Genomic DNA, 13,604 nt, shown 5'->3' on the forward strand with positions numbered 1-13,604 from the left:
AAAAATATAACCAAAATATAAAATTTAACCAATTCTTCCATCTTCTAAGGCAGATCTTTACTGACCAGAATGGTTGACATATCTAGCAGATTGACACAAATACAGATAGCCAAACAATCAAGATAAAAATTAGCTCCCTTAAAAACTTTCTTTGGTAGAGGTAACAAAATATTGTTTTCAGGTTGAACTTCAGATCCTTCAATTTGGCTGTAACCCACGAAACGAAATTTTTACAGTACACAAGAAAAGATCATTGCAATTTCACTTGCAGCTTTTAAAAATCTTAGGTATCAATGAATTAACTAAATGTGATATCATCAATTTATTGCTTTAAAGAAAAGAATGACCTCATTTCATACCAAATTAAACTTTCAAATTATTGTCGAATCTTAAGATTTTGAGGATTCTGGGGAAAAAAGTTCAACAGAAAATAGTTTCTTTCAAGAACAGTCATTTCAACAAGTTTAAAATAAGATTTTTGTGACTATATTAATGTTTAAATTATTGGAATGAAATATTGAGTTAACGAACAGTAATCAAGCTAAAGGTCCGTTGAAACACTACAAAGTGGAAGCAAAGCAAACACGGGACCTCTAATAACATAAGTGACTGGATCAGATGCCATGGAGGAGTAAGCATCGCCTGTCGACAGGTCACATCCGCCGTGTGCTCCTTGGTTTGATCGGGCAAACGGAAAAATCCGTAGTCAATTCAGTGTGAAGATAATGGCCTAACAATATGTATGAAAAGCATCAGTCAGCATTTGACTTAATGATAGATTGTATTGGCTGACAAGGTCATTGAGGACCTTAGAAATTGTGAAATGTTGACTTTAAACGAGACTGTTGAAACCTTTGTTACATAACTTGTTTGTCAAAAGGTTGCCCCCTTTTAGGAATTATTCTTGTTCGTACGTAGTACATGCTCTTGCTATCGAATCAACTGGGAGACATCAACTCCATATGCAGGTGATAAGGGTATATTTCGAATTCCATTCTATTGAAAAAGCAGCTATCTATGATGTCAAAAAGCCTGGACTTTAATTTACATAGAGGAATGGTTTATTAAGTGTTCAAAATTCGTACTTTTTGATGTTATCGATTTTGTTAAAATTGTTTGATTTCAAATTTTCTAAAGGTTCATCAGAGTTTTTACGTATCCACATCTGATTTACATCATTTCTCGAAGATATTCTGTACCGAACTCCTGAAGTTTCTCCTTTACTGCTGTCAATATTGTAGTGAGGAGTAAAGAAAGAGGTTTGGTAGAATATTTACTGAAACCCGCCATATGTCTTTGTTTGTGAGGATTTTTATGTAGTTTAGGAATCCAGTATAGGTATGGTAATTCAGATTCAATTTGATTGTTGGTAATATCAAAAATATTCAAAATTCTCAAATAATATTGGAGAATGTCCTCCTTAGAAAGGGAGCTTGGGTACAAGTTCGATTACCACTAGCAGAATTATATCTGGACAGAGCTTCTGTACCAAAACTTGGGAAAATCTGAACTGCAAATCTTCTAATGTTGTCTACGGAATAGAATGTAATCTTTGTGGACTTGTTTATGTTGGTGAAACCAAGGGATCACTCAATAAAAGAACATCAGGTCATAGATTTCAGATAAATAATGGGGGTCAGCAACTTTTATACAAACATTTTAATTTACCTGATCATTCTATTTTGTCAATGAAAGTTAGAATTCTGGAAAAGATTTACCACCACACAAACAGTCCATCACTGAGTACACCTTTCCGTAGACAACGAGAAGAATTTTGGATAAGAAAGCTAGGGACAGCCTTTCCCTATGGATGTAATGACAATGTCGATAGTGTTGGAAATCTTTCCAGTCCACAGTGTAATAATGTAAATGTGATGGGACTTTTTAACCATACACAGAGACGTAAGCGTAATCATGGGCATCGGTCTTACAATAATCCTTTAATACACGATGTCTCTTTTGATTCATTACTACCTTACGTAAATCAACAGTTAGGTCTACATCATATTCGCACCAAACTTTACTCTGTCCCTTTGAAACTTTTAAATAGTCTTCTTGAAAAGGTTAAGGAAAGTCCATTTTTGGATTCCTCGACACCAGAATAAAGGCTCGGATCTGTAGTTATGGATATAGCCAATCATAGGCTTTTTAAACCCCCGCGTTTTACTGAAGAAAATGCAGATAAAACAATCCGTTTTTTTCCTTAAACTTCAATATGCCAACAAAGGAATTGACGCGGTTAATATAAGCAATATTCTTAATCACAAAAGGGTCCAGTCTTGTATTCCACCATATTTCAAGTTAAAGACTACACCTTGTATTTCCTACAAATATACATCGACTATTGCTTCCAAACTTTTTAATACAAGAAAACTTTACAGGGCCTGGATATCGAATATCTGAAACATAATCCTCCATCGTGTTCATGTTCTTCTTCGCCCTATAACTATAGTCCTGCTGGACACGTTATTACTGGTGACGTAAATATAGTTAATAATGAGGACCTTAGATCACTAATTTTAAAAGGTCCTAAATTTAGGGAACCCAGATCCTTCAAGTGGCGTAAGAATTTCATAAATATTATGGATTCTGTAGAGGACTACGCCAGGCGATGGGCCAGACATGAAAAAGAAGACCTTGACACTTTGTCAGAATGGATTAAATGTATCAGATGTATGTTAAAATCGCGCATTAAAAGATTGAGAGGCAATATGAAAACCATCTATCCTTCTGTATTCAATAATCCAGAAGTGAAAAAAGAATTAAATAGATTACATGATCAGTACGTACTGGTCCCTGCTGACAAAGCAGGTAACAACATTGTCTTTGTTTGTAAGGCTCATTATATTAAATGTATTTTAGAGGAACTTGGATTTAATTCTACAAGTGGTAATCCAACTTATACTCATAGTTCCCTTTCTAAGGAAGAAATTCTTCAAAATCATATGTCAGTTTTGAATATTTTTAATATTCCAAACAACCAAAATGAATTCCAATTACCATATTTATATTGGATTCCGAAACTTCATAAAAATCCTTACAAACAAAGATACATAGCGGGTTCCAGTAAATGTTCAACCAAGCCTCTATCTTTACTCCTCACTAAGATATTAACATTGGTGAAGGAGAAACTTCAAGAGTACTGTGCAACAATATATTCGAGAAGTGGTGTAAATCAGATGTGGATACTTAAAAATTCCAAGGAACTTTTGGAAAATTTGAAATCACAAGATTTTACCAAAATCAACAGCTTAAAAACTTACGACTTCTCAACTTTATACACAACCATTCCCCACGATAAATTAAAGTCCAGGCTTTTTGATATCATTGACAGCTGCTTTTTCAATAAATGGAACTCGTAAATATACTTACCTTGTCATTGGTCATTTGCAAAATTATTTTGTTAAAAAACATTCTGATTGTACACACAAATACTCTGAAGTTGATATTAAAAAGATGCTTGAGTTTCTGATTGACAATATCTATGTGGTTTTTGGAGACCAGGTCTTCCAACAATCTATTGGAATTCCTATGGGTACCAATTGCGCCCCGTTATAAGCAGACCTTTTTTGTATTCATATGAAGCAGAATTTGTCCAAATTCTTGTACGTGAAAAGAAGAAAACACTTGCTGTGGCGTTCAACTCGACATTTAGATATATCGACGACGTATTGTCAATCAACAATGGCTATTTTCATTCTTATGTCGATACGATATATCCTGGTGAACTTGAGATAAAAGATACCACAGAGTCTGACACATCTGTTTCATATTTGGATATTTTACTTGAAAAAGACGTTAATGGTAATCTAACAACCAAGCTTAATGTTAAACGTGATTACTTTAACTTTTCAATCGTCAACTTCCCTTACTTATGCAGCAATATACCTTCATCACCTGCATACGGGGTATATATCTCTCAGTTGATTCGATACGCAAGAGCATGCTCTACGTATGTACAATTTCTAAAACGAGGTAAATTATTGACAAATAAGTTGATGAAACAAGAATATCAGCTTTCTCGTTTAAAGTCATCATTTCGTAAGTTCTATGGTCGATACAATGACCTTGTCAGCAAATTCAATTTATCATTGAGTCAAATGCTGACTGACGTTTTTCATACTAATTGTTAGGCCATTATTTACACACTGAATTGTCGACGTATTTTTCTATTATTTCTCGATCATGACAAGGAGCACACAGCGGGTGTGACCGGTCGGCAGGGGATGCTCACTCCTCCATGGCACCTGATCCCTCCTCTGATGTTTGGAGGTCCGTGTTTGCTCTGCTCCTATTTTGTATTGTATAATGGACTTTTGAGCTTGAATACTGTTCGTTATCTCCATATATTTCATCCAACCTCCTCTTAAATACTATTAAAATAATAAGCCTTACAAAGACAATGTCGTTACCTGCTTTGTGAGCTGGGACCCGTACATGTTGAACATGAAATCAATCTTCTTTTTTTTACTTTTGAGTTGTTAAAGACAGAAAGATAGATTGTTTTCATATTGGACCGCAATAGATTAATGCGACATTTTATGTTTGTCCCATCGCCTGGCGTAATCTTCTACAGAATTCATAATACATGTGTATTTATAAAAGTATGAAAAAGTTGAAAAAGTCGAAAAAGTAATAAACAATCATTAAGCAACATTCAATAAGATAAACATTCATATAAAATTACAGATGCAACAAAGAAAAATACTGTTTCGTATTATCAACATTACAATATATTCTTATTTAGGATATCAATGGAATGAGATTGATCTGTTGCTACTGTTTTCCATTAAAATGAAATTAGGAAAAAATAAAACTTCAGTTAATAGGAATGATTATGAATAATAACAAACAATGAATGAAAAAAGAAAGTAAGATATAATATCATTTGAGAGTGATTCATATCTTTAATAAAATCGGTTCTAATTTATCTTATTTATGTAAAAATATATATAATATATAAAAAAAGGGCTTGGCTTGAAAATACCTTTTATCAACAGTGTTTGTTTGTTTGTATGTTGTTTAACGTACCTCTCGAGAATTTTTCACTCATATGGAGACGCCACCTCTTACCGGTGGAGAGCTGCAAATTTTGTCCTATACTCGGCACTTACGGCCATTGAGCAGTGAGGGAACTTTTTCGTGCCAGCGCCTACTGCGACCGGTCTCAACGTCCCACAGTGGGATTCGAACCCGTAAGGATCAACTCCTTACTCCGCGACTCTAGAGCAGACGCTCTAACAACTGCGCCACGCGGGCGACCTATCAACAGTGTCTATAGCCCCGGGCAGTGATTTTACAGTAAGAAAGCGTTTGTGATATCAAGAGAAAGAGAGAGTCTGTGATATTTAGAGTAAGAGAACCTCTGTGAAATTAAGTGTATTGAAATATGGAGATAACGGACAATATTGAAGCTCAAAGTCCATTTAAACAATACATATCGGGTGCAGAGCAAATACTGACCTCCAAAAACATCACAGGTGGGATCAGATGCCATGGAGTACTGGGCATCCCCTGCCGACCGAGAACATCCGTCGTGTGCTCCTTCTCATGATCGGGAAAACGAATAAAATCCGTAGATAATTCAGTGTGTAAATAATGGTCTAACAATCACTGAGCATTTGTCTTAATGATAGGCTGTTTTTGCTGACAAAGTATTTTCATCGACCATATGCATAAAACTTGCGAAATGATGACTTCAAACGAGATTGTTGATATCCTTTTTTCATCAACTTGATTGCCAATAGATTGCCTCGTTTAAGAAATTGTTCATAGTAGAACATGCTCTTGCGTATCGAATCAACTGGGATATAAAAAACCCATATGCAGATGATAAGGGTATATTGCTTCAAAAGTAAGGGAAGTTTACAATTGGAAAATTGAAGTCATCACGTTTATCATAAAACTTTGTTGTTGGGTTTCCATTAGAGTGTTTTTCTAGTAAAATACCCAAATAAGAAACAGATGTTTCAGACTCTGTGGTATCTTTAATGAAATGTATGGAGTTAACAAACAGTATTCAAGCTCAAAAGTCCTTTAAATAATACAAATTTTGGAGCAGAACAAACACTGGCCTCTAAAACATCAGAGGTGAGATCGGTGCCATGGAGGATTGAGCATCCTCTGCCGACCAGTCACACCCGCCGTGTGCTCCTTGTCATGATCGGGTAATAACGGAAAAATCCGTCGACAATTCAGTGTGTAAAAAACTTACTGGGATATTTCGAGTCGACATATGAATGAAAGTAACTATTGTTAATTGATATTAATTGATATATCTTAATGTCGAGTTGAAGGCCACGGCAAGTGTTTTCTTCTCATGTAGAAGTTTTTGAATACCATCTGCTTCATATGAATACAAAAATAGGTCTGCTAATTGGGGGCGATTGGTACCCATGGGAATTCCAATAGATTGTTGGAAAACCTAATCTCCAAATACTACAAAGATACTGTCAAACTGAAACTCAAGCATCTTTTTAATATCAACTCAGAGTACTTGAGTGTAGAATCAGCATGTTTCTAACAAAATAATTTTGCAAATGACCAATGACAAGGTAAGTATATTTACGAGTTCCATTTTTATTATAAAAGCAGCTGTCTATGATGTCAAAAAACCTTTTAAATTTATCGTGGGAAATGGTTGTATAAAGAGCCTCTGTGATATCTAGATTGAAGAGCGTCTGCGATTTCTAGAGTAAGAAATTTTTGAGATATTTAGAGTAAGAGAACGAATGTGATGTCTAGAGTAAGAGAGCGTCCGTTTCGCGTTCATTCATACTTCCAGACTCTTGCCTTCCCCGACAATGTCGATAAATCTCAACTATTTTGCGTAGCGATTCCTTTCTTAAGACAATATACAACCATGGATCAATGATGGCATTAAGGACAGCCAATCGCAGAAGCCATAACTCAATTTCATTGTTCTCATCGTGTCTGAGATTTGCGGCATGCAGGAATATGTCAACCTAAAAGCAAATGAAAACAAATGAAACGATTGAATTGTATATTTCAAAATTTTGCTGAAAAAGGTTTAACATAATAAAGAGGGGTGTTACTTACAACTAAGGGGGTCCAGAGAATGACAAACACGACGGTAACTGCACTTATGAAAATAATTACGTGATCATCATAGAATCCGGAAACTACACTGGTGTCCAGAAGGTTTCCTCTTTGTACTGGGTCTCTGCAAATCCGGTACATTGTGACTGTGTTAATGGTTATGGTAAAGATAATGATAAGAAAACCAATTATGGAATACAGGTACGACATGACACGGTTTCCGGTAGTATTGCCTATAAAATCAAAATAACACCAGGAGCCCGGATAATACATATTACTTCGCCCCACTCCAATTAAATGTAAGCAAGATATCAGGCTAGATATAATCCATATTCCGAAGAGAATAATTGTATAGTTCCTGCTTGTGAACATCATCGAATTTCTCAGATGCATGAACCGGTCAACAGACATGGCACAAATAAGTAAAGCTGCTGATAAATGAGCGTCGACAAAGACGAATGAAGTGAATTGACAAAGTGGCTTCGGGTAGCACCACGTGAAACCTGATGCATATCTAGGCATCTCTAATGGATATACCAGGAATATTCCCAGAAAATCGGTGATGACCAGACCGGTGAAGAGTTTGAAAAAGGAAAACCATCGATGTTCATGGCGGTTGATCCAAAGAAGAATGAATGCAATAGTATTACCAGTGATTCCAAAGAAATATTCCATTCCTGCAGGCACCCACGATGTCTGGGTATCGTTTCTATAGCATATAGGGTAGTCATAATTTGGGTAAGACTGTTCCATGATGTATTGAAATTATATTCACAGTTCAACTGAAATATTATTTAATAACGCATATCAATAACAGCAGTCTGATTTTAAATAACTATCCATATCTAATCTCTCCAAAAGCAATTATTCCGCGCATGGGCCTGATCAACGTAAATGAATTAAAGAGAGATATTTTTCACCCAAATCTGTTGAAGTTGTTCTTTATTGAAACGATAATTTTTGTTTTTCTCTCCTCATGATTCGTTTTGTTCACTGAATTAATGGGCTTGATCACTGATCGTTATCTTCATCTTATTACAATTCACAAAATGCGGACTAGTTGTAGTTAATTCTATTGTCTCACGACAGTTACACCGAATACTTAAGATGAAAACTTCCAGACACCAATATTGATATGATATATTGTATCAGTGCTATTATGAATTTAAATAAATCTTCACATTTTCTGTTTGTTGTCAAATAACTTCAAGGAAAACTTTTTTATTTTTCATTATTTTCTTGACACCATTCCTACTCCCTCTTTCTCTCTCTCAAATAAACTGTAAAGATTTAATGATTTTTTTTGTATAGCTTATATCATATATCATTTGCAAAAAATTTTTGTTAAAAACACTCTGACTGTAAACACAAGTACTCTGTAGTTGATATTAAAAAGATGCTTGAGTTTCTGATTGACAATATCGATGTGGATTTTGGAGACCAGGTCTTCCAACAATCTATTGGAATTTCCATTGGTACAATTGCGCCTCGTTATTAGCAGACCTATTTTTGTATTCAAAAGAAGCAGAATTTGTTCAAAATCTTATACGTGAAAAGAAGAAAACACTTGCTATGGCCTTCAACTCGACATTTAGATATATCGACAACGTATTGTCAATTAATAATGGTTATTTCCGTTCTTATGTCGATACAATACATCCCTGTGAGCTTGAAATAAAAAAATACCTTAGAGTCTGAGGCATCTGTTTCATATTTGGATATTTTACTTGAAAAAGACGTTAATGGTAATCTAACAACAAAGCTTTATGATAAACGTGATGATTTTAACTTTACAATCGTCAACTTCTCTTACTTATGCAGCAATATACCTTCATCACCTGCATACGGGGTTTATATCTCTCAGTTGATTCGATACGCAAAAGCATGCTCTACGTATGAACAATTTCTAAAAAGAAAGTAAGTTATTGACAAAAAAGTTGATGAAACAAGAATGTCAGCAGTCTCGTTTAAAGTCGTCATTTTGTAAGTTCTATGGTCGATCCAATGACCTTGTCAGCATATACAATTTATCACTAAGTCGAATGCTGACCGACTTTTTTCATACTTATTGTTAGGCCATTATTTACACACTGAATTGTCGACGTATTTTTCTATTATTTCCCGATCATGACAAGGAGCACACGGCGGGTGTGACCGGTCGGCAAGGGATGCTCACTCCTCCATGGCACCTGATCCCACCTCTGATGTTTTAGAGGTCCGTGTTTGTTCTGCTCCAAAATTTGTATTGTTTAATGGACTTTTGAGCTTGAATACTGTTCGTTATCTCCATACATTTCATTATTAATATATAATTGAACTATTGTTTTATGTTTTCATATATTTATTTAATAATACTCAAATTAATGATTTTTAATTCAAAATGTTCAACTGTCTGTAATGTTTAGAATGTATATTCGTTAGCGATTGTTATAATATGAATGTTTATTTAATTTTAGTTTTGGGATCCAAGGCATTGATTTTATGGTACTACGGATTTTTTTCTTTTGATGTATGTAGTCCATTGAAACAATGCCAGAGATACTGAAAGAAGGATAAGGGCTCCTTTAAGATATTTGAGAAAAAATCGTTCTTTAAGGCTAATGATTTTATATCATTATATAAAATTATTATTATCTTTGCCATAAATAAAATTAGGTCAGTCTTTATCTCTATAAGATACTTCTTTTCGATCAAGTAACGACTTCCTGATTCATAGTTATCAATATGTACGTTAAGATAATCATTACATGTCGAACAAAGTCGAAAATGAAGCACAAATACTGATAAACTGAAGAGGAGGACTAAGTATGATTTATTGCTTTAAAAAAAACGGGTTATGTCACGTAATGATTACAAGATGACAAAATACTCCTCTTAGGAAAAAAGGGCAGGTAGTTGAACTAAAAATCAGGTAGATGGACGGACAGCAAGATAAGTGAAAGAAGCACAACGAAAATAAATAAGTTATCTCCTAAATGATATTATATATATATATATATATATATATATATATAGAGAGAGAGAGAGAGAGAGAGAGAGAGAGAGAGAGAGAGAGAGAGAGAGAGAGAGAGAGAGAGAAAGAGAGAGAGATCAGATCTCACCTTACGTTCTTTCTTTGGCGATGGAATTCTTGCGGTGGAAACCGACATTAAATGGTCATTGAGAATTAAAGTGATAATCAGCTACCCTTGTAAAATGGATTTCTCTGGGTTTTTTATTACTGTATTTTTTTTTTTTACTTCGGTTAGCTATGTTAGTTCGTTAATCATATTATACATGATTCTAATAATAATTTCTGTACAATTGTACAATCTGTACAACTGTACAAACAACTCATAAAACTAACGTCACAATAACCGTAATTCACTTCCATTCTCAAAAGACCCTTTGCATATACATGTGATGCAGGAACGTTTGGGAAAACAATTTCGTAAAAAGTTTTTATAAAAATATTTCATCAACTGACACCATTTTTACAAAATATGAAATATGCTGAACCTCTTTTTTGTTGAAGGATAAGGTTAAGAATGGAATACTTTGTCGAAAGTATAAAAACCCATGTTTGTAAAAAGTAGACTGATTTTGAAAAGTTTGTACTTCTTTCTGCATTATAAAATTAGCATTTATTTAATCACCATTCATTCATCAATTCTTTTTTGTTCTTGAAGGCGTACTCATTGCTTTTAAGGCATCCTTTTTAGGTGTCACTTACGGTCTTTTTGTATCGTCGATTTTCGTATGTATATAAAAAAAAACGATTAGAAAAATTTAGTTGCTTAACTTATTTTGCTTGAGGACTACAAAATGTTTTAAAAATATATCTTATTTTAATATTCAGTTACGGATTTGTTGTCATGCATCACAGTGGATTATAAAATGGAAGTTGGTTATCAAAAGAATACAATTAAAACAACGTGCACATTAAAGTTTCAATTCAGCACATGCTAATCAATTACATATTTTAATTATCAATGAGGATTTTGATATCATTCCAAATCTCTGTGTAAATTATCTCTATCTCCTAGCCATTTTCAATTGTGGCAGTTGAAATAACAACATATATAAGTACATTTGGTGGAATAAATGGTACAGAAATACGCGGACTTAAAATGGAAAACCAGACAAGTCCTCCATTCCACGATTGTAATAATACGGAAAAGGCATCATGGGTTCCCTCTGCCTTAGAGTTCTTTTTCGGTATCTTTGGCAATGCCATTGCAGTGCTCCTAGTTTGGATAAATCGAACAAATCACCGATGGTCATCCTTCTACAAAATGTTCACCGCTTTGGCTGTCACAGATTTTATAGGAGTCTTATTAACTTATCCTTTCATCATTAAGAGATATACCTCCGGGTTTACGTACTGTTTTTCACACGATGTATGTAAATTTACCGCCTTCGTAATGGTGGATACTCATTTAGCTTCTGCTATGTTAATATGTGCTCTGTCTGTTGATAGACTAATTATTTTGAATAATCCTTCACTTATAAGGGTCCCAGATGCTAAGAAAAGGTACAAAGTCACTGTGGTATTCATATGGATAACATCGTCAGTAATTTCAATGTTACAATTGGTTGGGGTGAGTTCAGTTAGTCTGTACTACCCTGGATCATGGTGCTATTTCGACTTCAAGGAACCCATTGGCGGTGATCTGATTATGTCATACCTTTACTCAGTAATAGGATTGTTAATAATATTAATAACACTGGTTTCAAACATCGTTACATTGCGCAAAATTTGCACTGATCCCTTTGCCAGAGGAACTCTTCTAGATTTCAGCCTCGTTTCTGGCTATTACGACCATCACGTGATGATTTTCATCGTTACAGTCTCATTTGTAGCAACCTGGAGTCCACTAATTGTAAGTAAAAAATCTGTATCTTATGTTTATATTTTATCTCTGTTCTTTATACACTTTTTTCTTATAGGGGTCTGGACACAGTTGCATTCTTTACAATTTAAGTGTCTATTTTTATTCAGAAAGTAACTTCAGGATAATAATTTGAACCGACATGAATATTAGAAGAATTCAATGACAACGACATTCTTCATAACATCACATCAAACTATTTTAAAACAGGGCACGATTTTTGTTGTTGTTTTCAATTTCCCGGGGTCGCCCGCGTGGCGCAGTGGTTAGAGCGTCTGCTCTAGAGTCGCGAAGTAAGGAGTTGATCCTTAGTCGCGGGTTCGAATCCCGCTGTGGGACGTGGAGACCGGTTCGGATGAGACCGTATAAACCGAGGTCCCATGTCGCAGTAGGTGCTGGCACGAAAAAGATCCCTCACTGCTCAATGGCCGTAAGTGCCGAGTATAGGACAAAATTTTCACTCTCCACCGGTAAGTGGTGGCGTCTCCATATGAGTGAAAACTTCTCGAGAGAAACGTTAAACAAAATACAATCAATCAATCAATTTACCGGGTGTGTTCAATTTGTTTAGTCTGCACACTTCACTGAGCGCAGACTGACAATATTGGTGAGTCGATTTCGCTCTCTCGCATTTCTACTCTGAACTTTCTGGATTTTAGTTTTCATATTTTTCATTAATACACAACAAAATTTCTACTTTTCCTAAGTATCATGGATAAAGTTCACATTGTGAAAATGCAGTGATATGTGTGAATCAAACGCGTTCCAAAATTCGAAGCTTTAAAAATTTCCAGTTAAAAGAAGTTTCTAAACACCCTTTAAATAAATTTCATTGTGCGATGCTCTAGCAAAATATAAGTCATGACATTATTTTGAAATTTTAGAAAATATGAGCTTCAAATCTGTGTTCAGCCCCTTTAAGGTCGTCAATTGTACAAACTTAAACCTGCACTTTGAGAAATCTTATTAAAAGAATCTTGCTTTTCGTAAGATAATATTTTTAGATTCTTAAGGACTGGTAATCCATCTGAGGCTGAGGTGTGTCCGGTCGGCAGGGGATTCTCACTCCTCCATGGCACCTGATCCTACCTCTGATGTTTTAGAGGTCCATGTTTGCTCTGCTCGAAAATTTGTATTGTTTAATGGACTTTTGAGATCGAATATTGTTCGTTATCTCCATTTATTTCATTCTATTCTGATCTAAAATTAGACACCGGAATTATGAAACAAGCTACCATAAATTGATATAAAGATATTATGGTGTACATACCATGGTCCATGATTTATTTTTTAAAGTCACCTTTTTCTTAGTTTAATTTGAAACTTAAAATTTTAATGCCCCTCCCCACCCTTTAGTATTTAAAATGATTTAAAGTTTGTTTTCTTACTTCAGTACTTAAAATGATTTTAAATTGATTTAAAGTTTGTTTTCTTACTTCATATTCTAACTTGTACCTTTATGTTCGAGAAAGAAATTTTAGAAAAAAATTGTCCATCTACTTGTATTTTTACCTTACTGTACAATTGTCAGTCTAATCGTAATTATTTGAAACATTGAAAGTAGGAATTTGTTATTTATATTATTGTCACAAGACTTTAAAGCAATCATAAAAAATTTACTTAAACCTGATCTTCGTCTTTTTGTGAATATTTGTTGTCATCAATATACAGAAT

General features: G+C 34.5%; 1 protein-coding gene across 1 annotated transcript; it reads right to left on the minus strand.

Moving 5' to 3' along the window:
* Window positions 1-6,740: 6,740 nt before the first annotated feature.
* Window positions 6,741-7,200, minus strand: LOC133175305 (prostaglandin E2 receptor EP4 subtype-like). The gene is made up of 2 exons (XM_061310400.1): window positions 7,120-7,200; window positions 6,741-6,965 (listed from the first exon to the last, which is right to left on the minus strand). The coding sequence occupies exons 1-2, from the start codon at window positions 7,198-7,200 to the stop codon at window positions 6,741-6,743; spliced, it is 306 nt and encodes a 101-aa protein (XP_061166384.1).
* Between the last annotated feature and the right edge of the window lie 6,404 nt (window positions 7,201-13,604).

This window comes from Saccostrea echinata, unplaced genomic scaffold (assembly GCF_033153115.1).
Source record: "Saccostrea echinata isolate AGI-Se365-2 ecotype Australia unplaced genomic scaffold, CSIRO_AGI_Sech_v1 ptg000062l, whole genome shotgun sequence".
Taxonomy (NCBI): Eukaryota; Metazoa; Mollusca; class Bivalvia; order Ostreida; family Ostreidae; genus Saccostrea; species Saccostrea echinata.